Genomic DNA, 17,498 nt, shown 5'->3' with positions numbered 1-17,498 from the left:
CGGAACATCACTTACAAATATAAAAGTATTGAAAACACTTTTGAACTGATTGAAACTTTTATTAAACATTTCAATGGACTTACAATTTAAAAATAGTAGACTGACATAAATTACAAAATGAATCATTCCATGCATATCTAAATCATCTAAATAAGATAAATTCAATTGCCACGTGTCATTACTAAAGCTTGTAAACAGTTAAGATGAAAGTTAGATCCAGCAAAGTAAATCACTCTTTTACTTAAATATTAGAAGGAAGGCAGAATAAATAATTATGTATATGATATAAATGGGCATATATCTCCTATATATAGTTTTCCAAAAATAGCTCTGCTACAATATTTGCAATTCTTGTAAAAATTCTAAAAGTTCTTTTATAGTTTTCTTCTATGGTGAACAGTCTATTTGTACTACATCTGATATATCTTCATTGGGTCTCATACCGAAATGCAATATATTACCTTTCCTATAGGCCCATGGCATCATGTCAGTCGTAAAGTGAGTACCTATTTCTCCATTGTTGCTAACACAAATAGCACCACCATAGCCTTGAACTCTGTTTTTCATGTACTCCAAACCAGCAACAACAGCATCTTGCGCAGACATGCCTGTTATAATGAATCAAAATGTCAATACAAGTTCTTCATAACGCTTTGCATTATGTAGAATTTTGTGCCAGAGAGATCAGAGTTACTCAATTTATTTATTAGGACTGGTAAAATATTTCAATGTTTTATTGTGGGTTAATAAGATTATTAATTTGGACAATCGACGTAATCTTTACACAAACAAAATTGTGGTACTCAAAAGAACTTTCTGATCATTCACAAACTCTCTACAATGAAAAATATTTTGAGCCTAAACTTTGTTAAATATAAAGTTTATATGAATTTTAATTGAAATATTTATTCGTGCACTAGTGATTGTAAAATATCGATTTAGATAAATTCACATATCATTGCATTAACCAACTAAACATGACAATATATCCGTAAAGCAGATCAATAATGCTTTAAAATAGTTTTTTAAATACTTTAAAACACAAAAATATGCCCTTAAGTAATTATTAATAACATTAGAAATAAAATCCAACAACTTTATCGATTTTGATTTGCTGCAGAGATTATTAAGTTAATACAGTATATGGAGAATTATGTGAGATCTCTTTTTGCATATATTTAAAATAAAGATAACTTGGTCAAATATTTGCATTACTTATTGTTCATCAAAATAATTTATTTTCTAATCCATTATATATCTATTGAACTAAGTTCAATAGAAACTAAGAAACCTTTATTGTACAAGTGTAAAAAATGAACTTTAATTTATATTAGCAATTAGCGTCACTTGTGGTCTCAGATAGATAAATATTATTGTACTATGAAAGTTTTATAGTTACTTACAAATTATCATGTTGACCATTTTTGCCAACATCACACCAAAGTCATTTTGATATCGTTCAAATTTATTTTAATATAGTAATTGAGTTAGTTATATTTGTGTTTTGTCAATTTCTTTATAAAAAGAAATTGACAAAACACAAATATAACTTATTGCATGCAAAAAAATTAAATATTTAAATTTGAACCATTTCCAAATTTATTTTCAGATTTGGCATAATAAAAAAATTCTAAACTATAGCAGTTTAAATATAACAAATGTTTTGTATACTAGTGAAGCTTCATAACTAGTGTTTATATAAATTTACTTTACAAGCAGTAAATCATCTTTACAGGCAGCAAATAATCTAAACACAAATGCTTAGGAAGTTGTTCTTTTATGCTTTGTATGCCTTTTTATAACAGAAAAAAGTTCTCTGATTCTTAGGAAAAAATTTTAATTTTGCAATTTACTAAGTATAATGTAGATGTAACATGTAGCTTTAAAACATGTATAATGTAGCTTTAAAAACAAACCAAAATTGAACGAATTTCCTCAGTAATATATTTTATCTCTGATTTGCAATATTAAATTACTATGAGATCAAGGAGTCATACTCAACTAATTTACCCAAAGTTGAGTGATACACATTTATATGCATAGAAGTGTAATAAAATGAGGCTCATCAATTGTAATTTTTAATCGCTCTATCTGAAACTTTACAGAACTTGGCTTAACAGATTTTAGTAAATGACCATAACATACAGATAACATGAAGTGCACAGTTATAAAATAACTATACATGACTCATTTTAAAAATTTCTCTCTGCTATATTCGTTCTAAACAATAATGAGCATAAGAGTTTTGATACTTAGTATATTTTAATGCTCATAAGAATCTTTTAAAGTCATGCACATCTACGTAATAAGTTACATTTTGAGCTTATTCATAAAAAGTGAACTATATGTAAGTAGAACTAATCATAATTATTATTTTTAGAATGGTTAAAATACAAATCAAAACCAAGTTTCAAGCTGATTATTGAGACAAATTTAAATGCGCATAAAAGCGAGTATTTAATTGGGTTGATGAAAAAAAATTTGATTTTTTAGTGTGATAAAAAACTAGATTTTTTTTATGCAAAAAAAATATTAACTATTCTGTTTCAATATGTTTTGCCATTTTACTGGTAACTTCAAAATCCTATGCTCACAGAGCTTCCAGTTTGCGGCAAAAAAGTCAACTGAATAAGATTTGAAATTATTACTGAAACTTTTTTCATTTAAAAAGTTTTGTAAATCAATGATAATCTGTTGGTGCAAGGTTGGGACTATAAGGGTCACTTGCCAAGCTTCAATAATTCTGTACATGTTGCTGATTTGTTTGCCAATTCTGGCCTTTTCTCTTTGATTTCTTTCTCCGCTTTCATAAGTTTGTCGCCACTAAACTGCTGAGTTAATTGTTTGATTGCTTGAAAATAGCTCGAAATACACAAAAACTTTAATCCCATTTTATTGACATGATCTTTTCCTGATGCAATTCAGCTTTTGCCATGGTTTGTCCTGAACCATGAATATTATTGGATATTATCCATTTTTCATCGCCAGTGACATTCTGTATTTAAAAAAAGTTCAATTGCATTGCATTTAAAAAGTGTATAAAAAAATATTAACTTGCTGTGTTAAGTGAATTTCTTTCAATTTGAGCTTCTTAACAAGTCCAAGGTGATTTTCAATTGTTGTGTGTGATATATTTAACTGTTCTGCAATCTCTCGTACAATTATCTGACAATTTCATACATATGGCTTTCATTTTGTCATCATCAACTTCAGAAGTTCAACCAGAACGTAGGTCATATTTAAGTAAAAAAATCTCCCGAATAAACATTTAAACCAACTCTGATATATGCATTCTCTAAACACTCAATACCATAAACTTCAGAACATAACTCCGTCTACTGTTGCAAACCAAAATTACTTTCTTGCCAATCCAATATAAAATGCATCAACAGATTGACATAAATTATCCCAAGGCTTCTGCATAGTTAACAGTTTTGAATAACTTCTCATCTTAGGATTGGATTTTCACTTACTATGCTTAATCTTAACTTATACTTAATAGTTCATTATACTTAATCTTAATAGTTTGAGATAACAGACCTTTAAAATTGAATAATTAGTGCATACCATAACTTAAGTAAATAAATTAGCATATTTTCAGTTACTACATACTTTCAGTTTAATCAAAATCTGGAAAATAAAAATTGAGCTTAAAGTCTGAGTTTAAGAGAAATTTAAAATTTGGGTTTAATGTGTTTTCTGTATTTCTCAACATATACTCTAGAATTAATTGAACAATAATAAGTGCATGCCATAATTTAAATAAATAAATTAACATATTTTCAGTTCAATCAAATTCTGGAAAATAAAAATAGACCTAAAAATTTGAGTTCAATGTATTTTTCACCATATACTCTAGAATTAATTGAACAAATAAAGTTCTTGAACTCATTTGCATTTTCTAGCATAATTACATATATTACTGTTTAACACACCAACGGTTTCACTAATGAGCAAATCTATAAAAAAAATCCATTTAATCATGTGGAGACAATATTTGCTATTCAAAGAAGAAATTTGGTAAAAGTACAGAACTGCCAGAAAGTTTATAATGATCAAAAATTTTTGAATGCAGTTTCATAAGTTAAAAAATATAATTTGTAATCACTAAATAGTTCAATGAAATAAAAATTTTAAAAATCTTATCTTTCGTTATTATTACTAGTGATGTAAGAATTACACATTATTATTGAAAGATTTTCAGATTTTTCAGATCGATAGGAAATCAAAAGTATTAAAAATCATTCTTTCCATAAACTATCTTTAAATAAATATCTTTAAATACAATTACATCTGAGTACTATGAAAATTTTTTCATTTGACAAATAGTCATTCAGGATATTTTATTGTTTAGCCTTGCCAACATAACTTGAGTTAATTGATGGTTTATCTGTATATAGACCCATACTTTGTTCAAACATTTTTATGAGAACTAATATTTTGTGCAACAAAAATTCTATTTCATTCACATCTGATTAGTTGTATTTTAAAAATATTCCATGAAATTCACTTACAAAATAAACATTTTTTACAAGCAAAGTTTCACTAACTTGATAGCCAACTCTAATAATGAAACATGATATGTTTTTTTATAACAATACCTGTTTGAGTATGATGTTTTGTAAAATTAATTATTGCACATTTAAGATTAAAAAAATTACATACCAATACATATTTGGTCACCAGCGGATACAAAGAGAGGTGGTATTATGGTCTGCGATGTTAAAGACTGTTAAAGATGTAAAGATTGCTGTTAAGCTCAACACAAACATCGATTATATTCTTCTGGATAAAAGTGTTCTTTTGATACAGTGGTAGTTTTATGGATTGAAACCCTAGTTACTTCCAGGGTGACAATACTAGCTGTCACATTGTGAAATTTTCCATGCATTGGTATGGTGACCATGGGGTCAACAGAATGGACTTCAGGGGTGATTGTGAGCCAAACTCAAAAATCCTGAAAATTTCTTGAATAAAATCATTAGAATTACGCATTTCAAAAAATTTATGTCTTTATAAATTTAAATCAGTGATATTTTCCAGCATAGTTTAAATGAATAATTATGTAAAGTTTACTTTTATCTCTAATCACATTTATTATTGCACCAGAAAAAATATTTACAAATGAAAGAGATGCCAAGAATAAATAAAATATAATTTAAAAAAAAAAAATATGAAGTAGGTGGACTTGAAAAAAAAAATGATTAAAAACTTCTACATTATTTTTATAACAGCTAAAAATATTTTCAAAAATGTTTAACTATATCAAGCTATTACATTCACACATAGCAAGATAACATGTTCTATAATATTTAGCTACAGTTAGGTATTGCAACTAACTAATACTTCCTGTTTCAAATTTATATGGTAATGCAATTTTTCTGCTTATAAAAATGTTCAGCATAATAGAGAAAAGAACATATTAATGATTTAGATATGAAATTTATATGTATTTTATTGTGCATAGGTTGATCCAGCACATCAATTTACCTTTTATTTCTTTACTCAAAAATAAGGGATTTAGAATGTGTTCAGTGTATAAGTTGACAACTGATATCAAACATGTTTATAGCTGTCTTTATAAATGATTTTTGGAAAAAGCAAAATATACCAGAAAATATGGTAAATCTGTCCTTGCAACACTGGAAAACAGCTGAAAAAAATTCTTGAAACACCAAATACCAAGAGAGCAACAATAAGATATAACTTTAGTTATTTAAGTACTATTAACTCCAACAATTTATTTATTTTTTCAGAAAAAGTATCGATGAAGCTTTAAACTATTTAGTAAGAAAATCAGCAACATGAATAAAATGGTAATCAAATTTATTGAAGGAAACATAGTTACCCTGTTGCATAAGCCCCGTAATATGACGAGACAAAGAAACTCTCATAATGGTCTCTCCATGTCCCGTAGTTGAAACAGCACCGACAAAGTCATCAGCAAATCCACCAGCTCCAACAACAGGGGTATCACCCACACGACCAGCGCGTTTGGCAGTGATTCCTCCCGTTGAAGTAGCACAGGCTACATGACCAGCTGAATCAATTGCAACAGCTCCCACTGTATCATGATCACTATTAAAAGATTCACACTTTAATGGAAAATTGCAAAATGAGGGAGACTAATAGAAAAATATAGAGGAATAATACATTCCATGCAAAATTTCTTCTTGGTCTAGTCATTATAAAACCGTCTTACTATTCTGAAATTATATGTTTAGTCCAGTGGTCACCAAACTTATAAAGCTTTTAAGTTACTCTACTGTTTATAAACCCTACTACCAACAAAAACAACAATACATTTTTCTTTTCAACAAAAAAAAAACAACAACATACATATAGTTTATTAGCAAAGTAGGGGAATCAATGTTAACCAACTGCAGCGACCTATTGATAATGTCACCGGCAGCTACTAATATGGCAATTCAAATCATAGGTGATCTACTGTCAGAAACCACTAAATTCTCCATTGTATTCGATGAAATAATGATCATGGGTCCATGGGACCACCCATTCATCTGCCATTAATCCATAACAGAATGACAGCATGATCATTCAGTTGGAATGGTACAATAAAGGTTCGGGAGTGACGGAATAATTTTGCGTTCTTACTTTTTTACATTTTTAAGAGTTAAGCTCCGTATAGAATTATTTAAAGTTTGACACACAAAATGTGATTTTTAGGAATGAAACACTTAAAAAAAATTTTAAAAAAAACAAAAGGAAAGAAATGAAAGGAAAGAAAGGAATTAAAAAATGTATTAAAAATGTATTAAAAAAATATATTAAAAAATGTATTAAAAAAAAATAAGTAGACTCTTGTAATTTAGAATCAGTGGCTGACAAATTACAAACAGCTAGTATTCGATGAAGGAAAATAACAAAATATATTGAATAATGGGCATTATTATTTAATATTGATGTTTATTTTTCTGAATTTTATTTGGATAATAGCTGCACTTTTGAAAAACGTTTTAAAAGATATTTGAATGATAATTTTTTCCCCTTTTGAGCAACAAAAGGCAAAAATACTAAACAAAATTCTGTTTAAGGTTACTAGGGCTTGTAGCACAGTGCAAGATCATTTTAGTAATTACTTAGGTTTCCTTAAATTATAGTAACTAAGACAATTTTGAAAGCACTATTAAAAATCACACTAATTTTACAATGTAAAGAATTTGATAATTTAGAGCTTAATTAGTTTAACCATATTTCAAAAATAGCACATAATTGTATGAGAGTCACAAGCAAAAAAGAACCTAATTATTGACCAAAATATTTAGACCTCGAGAAATTCCAATCACATTTTTTAAAAAAAAAAACAGTTTGAAAAAACACATTTGACAAGAATAATGGAAGAATAAATAATGTGATATTTTGAAGAATTTCAGAAAATTGAATTTAAAATGAACATGGACATCAAAAATATTTTTACGAACACCCTTTTCTATTGAAAATTGACTCCTTCATGAGTTTTGGTAACATGAATTGATGTATGCATCTCTAAAATAGATCTGTTGAAGGCCCACCAATTTTCTCAACTTTTTAACTTATTTAGTAATAGATAATTTATATACTTTAAGAATGCATAGGTTAGAATCGATCTCTAACAGATGCATTTTATTTGTCATTTAGCATCTTTCATTTCATTATTTAATCCTTTTATTATTATAAAATGAAGTGTTTTTCAAAATCTTAATCATGTTTTTTCACTAGGGTCTTAAATTGTAATCGAATCAATCTCTATCACGATTTAAATTATAAGATTTAAATTGCAAAATGCAGCTTGTAAGATTTAAATCTTACAATTTTTGCAAATAAAGAAGTACTTGATTACAGCAGGAAATTTGTTTATTTCTCTGTTAGCATAACACTTTTTAAGAGGAAGGGGCCTTTATTTTTTTATCTACCTTTTTATAGCTTGACATGTCTAATTGACTTTTTTTTTTAAAAAAAACTAAAGGATTTGAAAGCTATTGATTGCAAAGATTGATTACAACAGTTTGATAATGCTTGCATACATAATTTGCATCATTTTCTAAAACAATGTTTTAAACCAGTACTTAACTCCAAGTTCAGTAGGACACTCATGTTGAGTCAAAGAAACTTAATATTTTTAGAAATCTTATTTAAAACAACAGTTTAATATCATATGGTATTTGAAAAAAATTATGTTTTCTTTACTTATTTGATATTTTTAGTAATTTTTCTTTGAAAATTATAAACAAAAAAAATCTATATAAGTTTAACAAGTTTTTTTTTTTTTTTTAAAGAAAGTGAGAGAGAACATATACAAATTAGATTCAATTCCAGCCCATAATTTTGGATTTTAAGTTTTGTATAACCACTAAACAATAAGTTTTAAGAGAATTTACTATCCAGGTTGTCTTTTAATAATTATGGCAATAATTAATAAGGAAACTATTCGGAGTTTTAATATTAACAGGACAACATAAAAACAAATTTCAGAAATCCATAATTTTCTATCAAAATGCTTTCAAAAAACACACATTTAAGATGTTGTATAGATGCCTAACAGTGTAAAATTACACCGTAATAACAAAGAACAGAAACCAAATAACAGCCAAACTACATTAATTTTTTTTTTTTTTTTAAATTTTAAAACTCATTTTAGGCAGTAACTAAAGCATTTCAAATTACCATATTATATATAAGAAGTTATAAATATTATACATAAGAATAACAGTTAATATACAACTTTCTTTCTTTATATTTTGCAGCACAAAATATAAAGAGCTTACTTTAAGGTCATAGATGATTGTACAGCATTTGTAAAGGTTTTGTATTGTTGTAGTCTTTCTTGAGCCCAATTAGTAACTAGTTGTTGAGACTGAATCAAAGGCATCCCAACCATTTGAGCAAATTGATGAGCTCCAGAACCAATCATAAGAACATGTTCACTCTAAAAGAAAATAGACATTTGTTTATTTTTAATATGTTAAACAAACCATTTCAACTACTTTATAATAACTAAAAACAAATCTTTACCTAGTTCATACTAAATAACTGAGATAATCGGATAAGTACTTAAATTTATAAATGTATCCACAGTAGTGTTAATCATTTGCATTAATTACATGAAACCAATGCTTGGTAACAACTCTGTTTTTAGTAAAAAGTCATTACTTCTAACATATTCTTTGTGCCTAAATTTGAATATGAAATGCAAGGGAAAAGAAACTCGGGAATACTATAACAATTAAGAGCTAAATAATTCATTTTTAGCAGAAGATTATTATTTATATCCACTTACGTTAGCTTTTATAATTATACAATGTCCTATGATGCAGTTCAGAATGGTACGGAAAAATAACCAAACTATGGATGGTTAACCATATAAAGCTTAGTACAGATGGTGCTAGGGGTTAAAAATCGCCGTAAGACTTCAGAGTTACTACTTCCGATTGATTTTTACGCCTAATCTTTAAAAAGTGAGCCATCCAATATTACTATACTTATAGAGTAAACACGTTCTTTCAATTTAAATCTCAGCAAAACTAACAACGAATGAATTTGGGAGACTGTAAACATGCAATGGTGCTATCCGAAATAAAACAAATGGCAATGTTTTACACTAATATAGCCAATTAAGGGATAACACTCAAAACATGACAAACAATAGAGTTCTTCTGGTGTGAGGATGTTTGTCATTGTTTATATTCAGTCAACCATCCATTAGAAAGTATAAAAAAAATGCATAAAATATTATCCTTTTACATTCTTATTTTCAGAATTTTTTTCAGTTCAAGAATTGATCAAAAGTCTGACTTATCATTGTGTTATTTTTCAAAAGAGGCTGTCACAACAAAGAAATAAAGAGAATTTCAGAATTATTATGTACACATAATTCTTTTCAAAAGTAGCAGCAGAATTATTTAAGGATATTCATTTATAAAAGCAAAGATGGAACCAGTTTAATGCATGCATGGGTGTCATAATATTTACAAATATTTATTCTCAATAACTTTAATAAGTTTTGCCGTTCCAAATGTTATTTTAAGTGGCTAAATATGTAACTTTCTTGACAGCTCACAACAAAACACTTTTATAAAAATCTTAGATGCAGAAACATTGAATCAAAAATGATTAATTTTAAATACATTTTCTGAAAAATTTTCATGTTTTTTTTAATTATTAATTTTTTAAATAATTTTAATATTTTCTTAATTACTTGTTATTTAAACATAACATCTTTTTGATATATATTTTAAATACTTTCATATTTTATAAAACTTGGCAGAAATCTTATTTCTTAACCTCTTAGAGAAATAATTTTACAATTTAAAACTAAATTGTTTTTAAAATGTTTTGATGAAAGGTCTTCTTACAATATCTTCTACTATAACTCATTTTAAAAATAGATGCAACCATTAAAAAAAATTTCATTCAAATTATATAACAGCATCAGAAAGTAGTTTCAAGAGTTAAGCAAATAGATACTTATAAAAAGTTTAAATATTTTAAGTAAACTATATTACATGCACTCTTAATGAATTTAAGGCTGTAAACTAAATTCTATTAGAAAAATAGATAATATATTATAAATCACAAATGTTACAATTTTCAATGCAAACTGTAATGAATGTAACCGTATCAGAGGAGGATCAGATCACTCAGCAAAATCATTGGATGGGGCAACTGAAAGTTTTTTTTTTTTTACTATGATAAATAACCAAAATTTAAAGGAACTACTAACAAACTAATAAAAGAATCTTTTTTAAAAAAATTAATAAAACATAGAATAACCACAACAAACTGGAAAGTTTAGAATGCAAAGAATCAATTTAATTTTCTCTATGAAACTGTTTTAGCATTTTCAACTAAACATAAATATACATCTTTTGGTTTAAAATAAACATTTGAATCATGTTTGTTTTTGCCAATCACTGGTTTAATGGTTACTGTACTGGACTACGGGGCCAGGTGGGTTCGAATCCCACCGTAGGCATAGATGTAACTTTCTTTTTGCGTTCTATGTCCTTTCTTCTGTGTGATTGTGTGAACCGCCCTATAAACGGGTTTGTGGTTGTATGACAAGGGCGATGCTACTCCACTGCCGTGACTTAGCCACAGGTGCCTACTGGGTAACAATAAGAGAGTAGCAATTCTGAGGCCAATGGGAAATAGACCAAAGTGCCCGCCATTAAAAAGAAAAAAATCATGATCAAAGTTTTATCAATTGTTTCAAATTTCTCAATAAAATTAGGATTTCTTTGTTATAATTTAAATGTTTTCTTCCTTTGAATAATTTATATATTTCATCAGAGTTAAAAACTTCAAATTGAAAAACATATATATATATATATTTATAATTTAATTGAGCTATTTTTAAATTATTTTTCAGCTAGAAGAGAAAAGCTGCATTTAAACATTGTCAAGGGTCTAAACTAAGACTTATCATGATACTTTATGGGTAATAAATAATTTTAAGTCAACATTTTGTAACTTTTAAACCCTTAATTAATTACACAGCTTAAAGTATTTTGTTGAGCAAAATAAGACGTGCCAAGATACTTTATGTGTAAAATATTATTTTACAATGATATTTTGTAAAACATAAAGTTTTGATTTAACATACACAACACATTTAACAAAAAATTATGAAAGCAGTTTCCTTGTAATTTAACCTTTGATAAAAAATAGTCTGGCAAGGTTGCCACTGAAATCTCTAAAAAAAATTCACTGTGTTTTTCCCGTAAATATTATAAACAATTTATTAAGAGAAAATATGTAGTCACTATGCTCTTGCTTTAGTTATATTGGGTTAGTTATATTAGTTTTAATTAAGTGCTGGAAAAACTTAGAGAAATAAGGAACAGCTCAACATACTTAAAACAAATAATGCTATAATAAATGAAATAGTTTAGTATAGCTGAAATATCATCCTTACATATCCCATAGATTGCGCTTTGAGTGATCTACAACTTTCAAAAGACGAAAATAAGAACTAAAATTCCCTGTATTTTCCCAGTTCGCTTGGAAAAACTCAAAATTTCCAGTTATTTTAGGGGATTTTTAAACTCCCTGTATTTCCCAGGCTCTCCCTGTTCTTCCTGTGGAGTGGCAGCCCTATCTGAAATGCATTGTTTAAAAAAAATTTTAACTTGTTAAGTTTTAAAATTTTACCTCAAAAAAAAAAGTTATATTAAATGTTAAAAATAAGAGCCAAAAACATTAATTTTATTATAAGTTAGAGATTAAATAAAGAACTTTATTGACTTTATTAAATTTTTAAAAAAAACTTATAAAAACAAAAAAAGCAATTTCATAAGTTAACATTGTACAAAAATTTTTGGAATTTTAGGAAGAGGCCGTAAGGCTAAATTGGGCTTTAGGACGAAATAATTAGCACATTAATTCAAAGAAACTCTTAGCAAAACTAATTTAATTTATTCAATTTTCTGAAAACCTCTATTTGAATTATTCTACGTTAAATAAAAAATCTGAAAAAGGTTTTATAAAACTCTCAAAAATCTTGCACTTAATTTTTTCAATAAAAAACACTTGTCAATGGAGAAGAAGACTATTTCAATATTTTTAAATGTGCATAAATTAAATCTTCTATTTATAATAAATTCTTCAACAACATTTGCTTTTAAATTGGATAATTTTAATTTTACTTTTTTTTCTTCAAATTTGTGAATTAGAATTTCTGAAATTAGGATTTCTATGTTCTTAAATGCTTTGTCAACAATTTATTAAAAAAAAAATTTTTTTAATATTATGTAATTTTTATGAAACTTTTAATTTATATTTTTGTTAGAAACAATGGATGCATATAAATCATTTGGCCTTTGAGAAATCTATATTATAAAAAAAAAAAATTTTATGAACTACATAGGTACTAGGGTTGACAGGTGCTCAGCTCTCTTTTTAAAAAATTTATAAATAGTTGAAAATTAAAAACAAAAACCAGCAGTATTTTAGTTTATTACAAATATTCCCCAAGATAACACAGGTGTTTTAAATGAATTTTTTAATCATTTTTATATATCGGTGAGCAAAAAAAAAAAACTCTAAATTAAATTTGCTAAGCCAAAAAACATACATAAAAAATGAAGTTTGTTAGTGGTAGAAAAATTTTGCCCACAAAACAGAGCAAGAGGTGAGTGCCTTACTTGTTCCATCACTCTTCTAGCAAGAGAGACTGGACTAGAAACTCTTGCGACTGCACCAACAGCACCAGCTTTCATTCTAGTGCCTTCCATTACAATTGCATCCATTTCTACATCACCATTTATAGTTAAAGATGATCCAAACCCTACAACAAACATTTTAATACATCATAAAAAGCACCTTAAAAACAAATGTTTACAAAAAATATAAAACATTAGATTCTGGAACAGTTTTACAAATCATTACTGCTAATGGAATTCATAAGAAATTTAAATCATCTAATTAGACCAATACCACTTGAGAAAGGTAATTCCATCATAGAACAGTGTCAAATGTACAATTTTATTGAACAATTGTGAATTGTACAATTAAAGATTCGTAAAAATTTCACCAACAGTTTTGTGAAATTTTTTCCTTAAACTTTCTGAATTTAAACTATTAAATATGAAATTGTCATTTCTGTTTTAATCGTACTTTAATAAGTCTCAATAAAATCATTTTAACTCTTATCTTAAAATTTGTTTCATGGAACATCATTAACTGCCATGAATCCATGACAATTTACAGTAAGGGCATATGCACTTAAGTATTTGGTACAGTGGAAGATCTTTATAACACAAAGCTTGAGATGGAAAGTTTATTGTTTTATAGAATTTTTTGTTATAGATCATTTCACCTACCGATAAACTTGTCTACGACTAGAAGTATAAGTACTAATGGCAATATTAGCTTAGAACAAATCAATCTTAATATGTTTTTAAATATTTTTTTAGATACAAATACTTTTAAACAAAAAAACATACATTTAAGTATTCCTTATGTACATAAAAAATCAAAATTTTCCAGATCATTAGAGGTAATTACAAACAAATTAATCAGTTCTCATTTGCTTAAATTTTTAATAAACTTCTTAATTAATTTTTTAATAAACCTCTAAATTACTTAGATTTAAGCCTCTTAGTAAAGAATTAAAAAGTTAATAGTTCTCGCTTAGTTACAGCAATTTCTTGACTACAATTTCCATTGTTTAAACTCGCAAAGTTGATGTAGTTTATGGAGAATTGTCGTTCATAGAATTGCGTCATATAGATCTTCTATTGGATTAATAAAGAGAAAAATAAATTTTCTACATTATATTTAATTAAAAAAATATCAATATTGGCTTGGCTATTGAAATTGTAAACTCCTAGCATGTAATGCAAAAAGTTAATAGCTCTTGTTTAGTTATATGCATTTATTATTCTATAACTTTCACTATTTACATCCAAAAAAGTTAATATGGCTCATGGAGAATTGCGGTTTAATGAATTGCATTATAAAGGTCTTCTACTGAAATTCCATCTCAATTCGAGACTTGAAATCATTATTCTGCATAACAAGTTTTAACCTAACAAATTCAAAGGATCAACAACAAGGATAATGCAAAAATTTGGGCAGGTAAAAGATTCTTAGATTTTTACGTACCTGCATTAAAAACAGGGTCATCCTCCATTACTTTAACAGCAGCTTCAACCGCGTCAAGAGCCGTACCTTCAGGTGACAACAGTACGTCATAACCTTTATTAACAGCACGTTTCACGCCTTCTATTTTCAGAGGTTGAAAATCTGGTGGCACAGTTGCTGCTCCCCCGTGTACTACGATAACTGGCATCATTCTTCTTTTAACTGTGGGTGAACGAATGTGTTTACGAGCAAACCGAGGAGAACTACGTGGTGACGGACAAGGAGAAGAACGAGGAGAGTTCAGAGGCGATGGACGAGGACGTACCGAGGTAGACATGTTAGTATAGTTTTAGTAGGTGATTGAGGTGATAGCTGAATGAGAAGAGGATGAAATTGGGAAGGATAGAGAGAAAGAAGCTTTAGAATTTTAAAAAAAAATAACATCAAAAGTTTTGAACAATATTTACAAAAAGCAAGAAAAAAATTTAAGGTTTAGAACATCTATTTCATTAAGCAAGCAAAATCTTCTTAAAAGTAAGCAAAAAACAGAGTTAATTTATTTTAATTAATAAAATATAAGGACTTCATTTAATAGTTCATCATTTCATATATAATACAATTAATAATCTATAACAATTGTTAAATTGTAAAAAAAATCATCACAAAAAGATACAATTTTAAATTTTAGCACATGTTTTTAGTCATATGCATAGAACAATTATATCAATTGAATTTTCAACTAGTACTGCTCAATAAAATAATGAGGGAAAAAAAAGAAAATGCCGGATAGTCAATCAAATTAATAAAAAATTTTTAAAAAAAAGAGAGTATAGTAAAATTAAAAAGCTATAAACATTTTAAACCATTACAGAATTTTTTTTTTTAAATTTAAATATGAAATTTAAATTTTTAATTACCTTACACTAGAAGTTGCTGAAATTAAACAAGAAAACGGAGATCGACATCAATTTTACTATTAAAACTACAAATTCAACTTTAAAAACTGATATAGAAAGTAAAGTTAGTATGGTTAGTTTAAAAATAACTAATTATTATGTGTGTTAAGTAACTGCATCGCTCCAGATTTTAAGATACGGATTGATACATTTAATGAACATTCCTAATGATTCACAATTCAGTAACACCAACCTATAATCAAAAAGAGGAAAGAGCTATTTTAAAAATGAATATTTGAGCATCAGAAAATAAACAAATCATTCACACCTTAAAATAAAAAACAGTAGGTAATATTGCATTTATTAATACTCATAAACATTAAAAAATTCCTACAAAATAATAACTTGAAAAGCAAAAAAAAAGATAATAAGGAGTTAATTTTTATCTTTTTCATTATCACAGGGGGGAAAAAATCAAATGAAAACAGATAATAAAACTAAGGTCTGCTTACAATAAAGTTAATGTTTCACAATATCTTCTAGTTGATTTTGCACTTGCCGAAACTTCCTTTCTAGAAAATTTCGTTTTTGTTTTAAATATTTTAATCTCCACTCTTTAAGCTTATAGCCACAACCAACTCCAACAAAAAAGGAAACCGAGATAATAATAAATAAAGATTTTTCTGAAACAGTAACTACCATTGCTTTAATGATGTCGATTAAAATTATGATATAAAAATCTCAAAAACCAAAAAATTTCCGAATAATTATGCCAAAATTTTCAAGACCACCGTAGCCCAGAAATAGTTGGCATTTAGCTTGGTTGCTTAGGAACCATTCATACTGTTAATGCCATCAAGAGAAGAAGGCAACTTGAGAGGGAGGGTGGCACCTCACGGTCGTCAGACCTAAGAATTCGGTTTTTTGTGACGGTCTTATTTGTTTTCGGTCTTATTGATGAAAAGGCATATACCCTATATTAGTCCCTAATGCTAATTAAACTAGTTGATGATGCTATTGATGATGATATAAAATGCAGGGAACTTATGGTGTACTAATTGACTGATGCTAATAAGCTATATACTAGTAATAAGCTATAAGAATTGTACCGCTGTAATTGCTTTGGATTTCCGCATGACTTAAAAAAAATATATATTTTTGATATGACATTACAATGCGCGATTTTTAAATTAAATTTTAATCGATTTATAATCACTTTTTGACTCGCTTTATTTTTACCAATATCATCATAAATCCAATAGTTTTTCGATCTTTTTTTTTTTTTTTTTTTTTTTTTTTTTTTTTTTTTTTTTTTTTTTTTGCAGTCATAACTATTGATTTCCATGTGGCTTTTTTAAACCTATTTTTATTTAGTACGATATTAAAATTCGTCATAAATCGCGCATTTAATTGATCAATTTTTGACGCACTTAATTTGCGCCTATTTTATCCTAAATTTAAATGGTTTCTTCTTCTTTTTTTTCCCCCTAAGGTCGATATTGCTATGCTTCGCCACGTGATTTTGAAAAGCCCGCATTTTTACAGTTTATACAGTGTTGCTACTTTACAGGTAGAACTGGGAAAACCTGGAAAATACAGGGAATTTAAAAAATCACCTAAAATAACAACTGTTCCTTATTTCTTGAAGTTTTTCCAGCAATTAAAACTATTATAAAATAGTTACCCTAAAATAGCTCACTCAAGAGCTCAGTGATTGTGTGTTTCCTCTCAATATATTGTGTATAATATGTACAAAGAAAACAAGGGGAATTTTTATTCCAGATATGAGTGGCAACCCTGAAGAAATTATTACGATACGCAATTTTCTAAATCGCGCATTTAAACAATCACTTTTTGACATCCTTTGTGACAATTTCATCATAAACCCAAATTATTGTTCGACCATTTTTTAGGAAGTTATTGCTCTACATGCTCACGTGGTTTTAAAAATTCCGTCTTTTATTACAACATGCGAATTTTAAATACATTTAAATAATTATTTATTGACGCGTTTTATTC

At 27.4% G+C, this 17,498-nt stretch overlaps 1 protein-coding gene across 6 annotated transcripts; it reads right to left on the bottom strand.

Moving 5' to 3' along the window:
* Positions 1–38: 38 nt before the first annotated feature.
* LOC107454794 (isoaspartyl peptidase/L-asparaginase) lies at positions 39–16,361 on the bottom strand. Of its 6 annotated transcripts, XM_071184354.1 has the most exons (7): positions 15,992–16,187; positions 15,501–15,732; positions 14,605–14,955; positions 13,143–13,285; positions 8,766–8,926; positions 5,849–6,078; positions 39–608 (listed from the first exon to the last, which is right to left on the bottom strand). In XM_071184354.1, the coding sequence occupies exons 3-7, from the start codon at positions 14,918–14,920 to the stop codon at positions 388–390; spliced, it is 1,071 nt and encodes a 356-aa protein (XP_071040455.1). In that variant the 5' UTR covers positions 14,921–14,955; positions 15,501–15,732; positions 15,992–16,187; the 3' UTR covers positions 39–387. The 6 variants fall into 6 exon arrangements, with proteins under 6 accessions (XP_071040455.1, XP_015927584.1, XP_015927583.1 ...); XM_016072098.4 differs by lacking the exon at positions 15,501–15,732 and having other exon boundaries at positions 14,605–14,805; positions 15,992–16,361; XM_016072097.4 differs by lacking the exon at positions 15,501–15,732 and having other exon boundaries at positions 15,992–16,250.
* Between the last annotated feature and the right edge of the window lie 1,137 nt (positions 16,362–17,498).

Source organism: Parasteatoda tepidariorum, chromosome 1 (genome assembly GCF_043381705.1).
Source record: "Parasteatoda tepidariorum isolate YZ-2023 chromosome 1, CAS_Ptep_4.0, whole genome shotgun sequence".
NCBI classification, from domain to species: domain Eukaryota; kingdom Metazoa; phylum Arthropoda; class Arachnida; order Araneae; family Theridiidae; genus Parasteatoda; species Parasteatoda tepidariorum.
This window is presented reverse-complemented; position numbering and strand designations above follow the sequence as displayed.

Coding starts and splice junctions, on each gene's coding strand:
- LOC107454794 (XM_016072097.4), bottom strand. CDS start 14,920: ATGTCTACCTCGGTACGTCCTCGTCCATCGCCTCTGAACTCTCCTCGT. Junction 8,927..13,142: donor CTAGAAGAGTGATGGAACAA/GTAAGGCACTCA, acceptor ATTTTCTTTTAG/AGTGAACATGTTCTTATGAT. Junction 6,079..8,765: donor CAATCATCTATGACCTTAAA/GTAAGCTCTTTA, acceptor ATCTTTTAATAG/TGATCATGATACAGTGGGAG.